Source organism: Pygoscelis adeliae, unplaced genomic scaffold (assembly GCF_000699105.1).
Source record: "Pygoscelis adeliae isolate BGI_AS28 unplaced genomic scaffold, ASM69910v1 Scaffold718, whole genome shotgun sequence".
Classification (NCBI taxonomy): Eukaryota; Metazoa; Chordata; class Aves; order Sphenisciformes; family Spheniscidae; genus Pygoscelis; species Pygoscelis adeliae.
Window position 1 is genome coordinate 336,499 of NW_008825299.1, and position 3,232 is coordinate 339,730.

Sequence of the window (3,232 nt, forward strand, 5' to 3'; positions counted from 1 at the left end):
TGGAGCAAGAATTTGTAGAGGTGATCTGGCTTTGTCTTTTGAAGAAGCTGGGCATTTTACAGCAAGATACAGTTCAGAAACTCTTATTGTGAAGGAAAACTTTAACCTCTTTTTTTTTTTTTTTCTTTATTTGATAATGTTTGTATGCTTTTTGTTTTTATAGTGGGAGGTGTGACAAGCCCCTGGAAAGGTGAATACAGAGAGCCTAGACATTTATCTTTGAACAAAGAAAACAATCCACAGACATTCCTGTCCCCCACAGTGAGCCCAGATTCTGAGGCTGGTTCTGACCCAAAACTGGCAGTCAAAGTTTCTTGTGTGAGCCCAGTCCTACCACCACCATCTCTGGAGCAAACAGACGAGGTCGAGGGAACCCCTTGGAATGTGTGCAAGGAATCATCTGAGACCTGGGATCCTCCACCTCTCTCCTCGACTCCTCTCCCCCTGAAGAGCTGCAGCCATGTGGAGAGAGCAACAACCATTTCAGAACAAGAGCTTCAGCAGCTGGAAATAGGTAAGCGATGTGCTATGTAGGGAATTCAGCTTTTTGCTTGAGAGCATGATAAAAATACAGCTGCCTTCTTTTGGCTTCTTGACAGTTATTGCTGGTTTTTGAGCTTGGATGTCATTTTGTTCATAGTTCCTCTCTCGTTACACAGATTGCTCAGCCTTCCTTGAAATTACCAAAACTAGTAGTTCTTAACCAATTAAATATGCCACAAAGGTAGTGGTCAGGATTTCCTTCCACTCTCTGAACAGTGGAGCGAACTTCTGTGAGAGGTGCAGGAACCTCTCAGAAAACAGCCAGTTTCAGACTTGTGCTTATGTGCACCGTATAAATAGTGTCCACAGTTCCAACTGCATCTGAAATTTTAGGTTTTCAAGCATAATTCTTTTAATAAAGGGGTAAGCCTATTGGATGGGAGATGTCAAACGAAGCAGTATAGTTAAAATCAGTCTGCAACTGTTTTGTTCTGGGCATTGGAAAACCTATAGCCACCAGCCAACGAATTTGATTACCAGCAGCAATCCAGAATTTGAAAACCAGCAGTAAGTTCAGTGTGAAAATCAGTGAAGTAATAGTCTAGTTCCATTGCCCCAGTACAACTCAACCTTTCACCTTTTTTATCCCATATTTTCTGGTCTTTGTAAATGAATTGAAAACTTCAAAGCTAGGAAAAAAGTGCCTTGAAATGTAACTGTTGTCACAGAACTGAGGAATGGCATTTTAGGGGTTGCTGAGGGTCAGCTTTCTTCTCAAATGGCTTTGGATCTTCAGCAGCCTTGTAAAGTCTAGATATTATCAGTGCAAGTTACTGCAAGAGTTGAGTACGTAAGTTTGACCTTTCCCTGGGTATAATGTGGATGGATCTAGAGTGAAGGCTGATAGGTGACATAATAGGCAAGAACTGGGAAATTCTGGGTGCTAGTCCTATGTCTGGCATTTTGCATGTCATTGCACAATTCATCTGTCCTTTCTGGCTCAGTTTCCCTATTTTCACAGTGGTGGCCGTAGCCGCTACTTAGCAGAGGAATTGTGTGTTGTGTGTTTTGCGGACACTAATATCAATGTTCATTAGATAATGCTGAAGAAGCTTTGGGTATTAATTGCAGTAACTGTGATTAGAGCAGGGAGGCATGAAAGGAAACACTGGAAACGTCTTCCTTCTCTTTCCTTTTGCTTGCAGAACTGTTTTTGAACAGCCTTTCACAGCCTTACTCGCTGGAAGAGCAAGAACAAATGCTTTCATGTCTCAGCATCGACAGCCCGTTTGTGTCAGATGCTAGTGAGAAGGTGGGTATAAATGGATGCTAGCCGTGTTATTGTGGGGGTGGGGGGGTGGCAGGGTAACCACCTCTGGGAAACTGGAAGCTGTGACCAATGGGCACCTGGAGTTTCTCCCGTTTGTTGCTGCTTTTTGACACCCGGTTTGCTGGCGAGTACCTTGGGAAGAAATCTTTATTCTTGGACAGTGGGGTATTTAGGATTGTAGTGGTTCTTCAGTTTACTGTCCAGCATGGATCCCTTTCCTCCAGTTGCTCTCCTGTGCTGTATACTCACAGTAAGCATCAAGTGTGTGGATATGGAAAATCTCAGCGGCCTTGACCCTCTCTGTGCAGAAGAAAGGAACTGCAGAAGCAGTGATGAGCGTAGGAGCTGTACCAAGTTGGACCAAATGGCTGTGGTCTTCTTCCTGGCAATGGCCACTAAAGGGATGTTTAGGGAAAAAAAAAAAGAAGAACAGAGACCGTGCTCTTGGATATTCATTCCCAGCCTATGGATCTGTTCTCCATGAACTTCTTTTAACCCATTCATACTAATGACTTACGTAGTCCAAGTTACTTAAATACTAAGTTTAATTAATTTTGTTTGCTCTATCTCTGGTGTTCATAAGCTAGGGAATACCAGTGAGAAACACTGAATAAGCCTTGTTGAACCAGGGGAGGACGTAAGCCCTTCAATCATTGTTTTCAAAGACATAGAGTCCAAAATTGTGTAGCCTGCCATCTACAGGAGTCATTTCTGACTGTGATCATCTTTGTTTCCTATTTCTGTTCCTCTTCTCAGCCTTCTAATGCTTTTTGAGGAGGATCGAGCAGAGTTCTGTACAGTAGCTCAGCTGTTGACACAGCATGGTGTGCAGCGTGGGATGTGACTCTGCTTTTTTTTTTTTCCCCCTAGTATCTAACCCTAACGTTTAATTTGACTTTTGACTGGTACGTGCCACTCTGCTGATGTTGTCAGATTCACCTTCTATGACTCTAAAACAGTGTAGACTTTTCCAAGCAGTACAACAAGGTAGGGTCTGTAGTTGTTTATGTACAGTTAACTGTTTTTCCTGGGTGTTACTTGTCACTTACTGACATTAGAATTTTATCTGAATAAAGATTCTCCTGTCACTAAGTATGATAAACCCCTTTTTTTCCTCATCCAGCTCTTCAGCTGATTATTGATTTGACTATTGATAATAACTTACTGTGTCTGCAAATTGTTGCATTGCTATTCATCCCCTTTTCTAGGTGGCAGGTGAATGTTGAATAAATCAAGGCCCAGCCTAGATCCCTGTGGATTTCTACTTTTTTCATCCTGAGAAGAAATGTTTATCTCATGCAAGCTCATTTTCTTTAGGAGCCTTTGACAAACTTGTTCTTGCTTCTGCAGAACTCCATGAAGGCTTCTCATAGCTTGAGGGACACTATGAGCTCTGGGATTCATTCCTGGAACAGCCAG

At 42.5% G+C, this 3,232-nt stretch overlaps 1 protein-coding gene across 1 annotated transcript in view; it reads left to right on the forward strand.

Annotated features, from left to right (window-relative positions):
• MAP3K14 (mitogen-activated protein kinase kinase kinase 14) overlaps positions 1-3,232 on the forward strand; it is a 22,736-nt gene that overhangs the window by 17,617 nt on the left and 1,887 nt on the right. Inside the window, 3 exon segments of the mRNA XM_009329968.1 lie at positions 164-514; positions 1,689-1,795; positions 3,164-3,230. Coding sequence (XP_009328243.1) covers positions 164-514; positions 1,689-1,795; positions 3,164-3,230 — 525 coding nt within the window.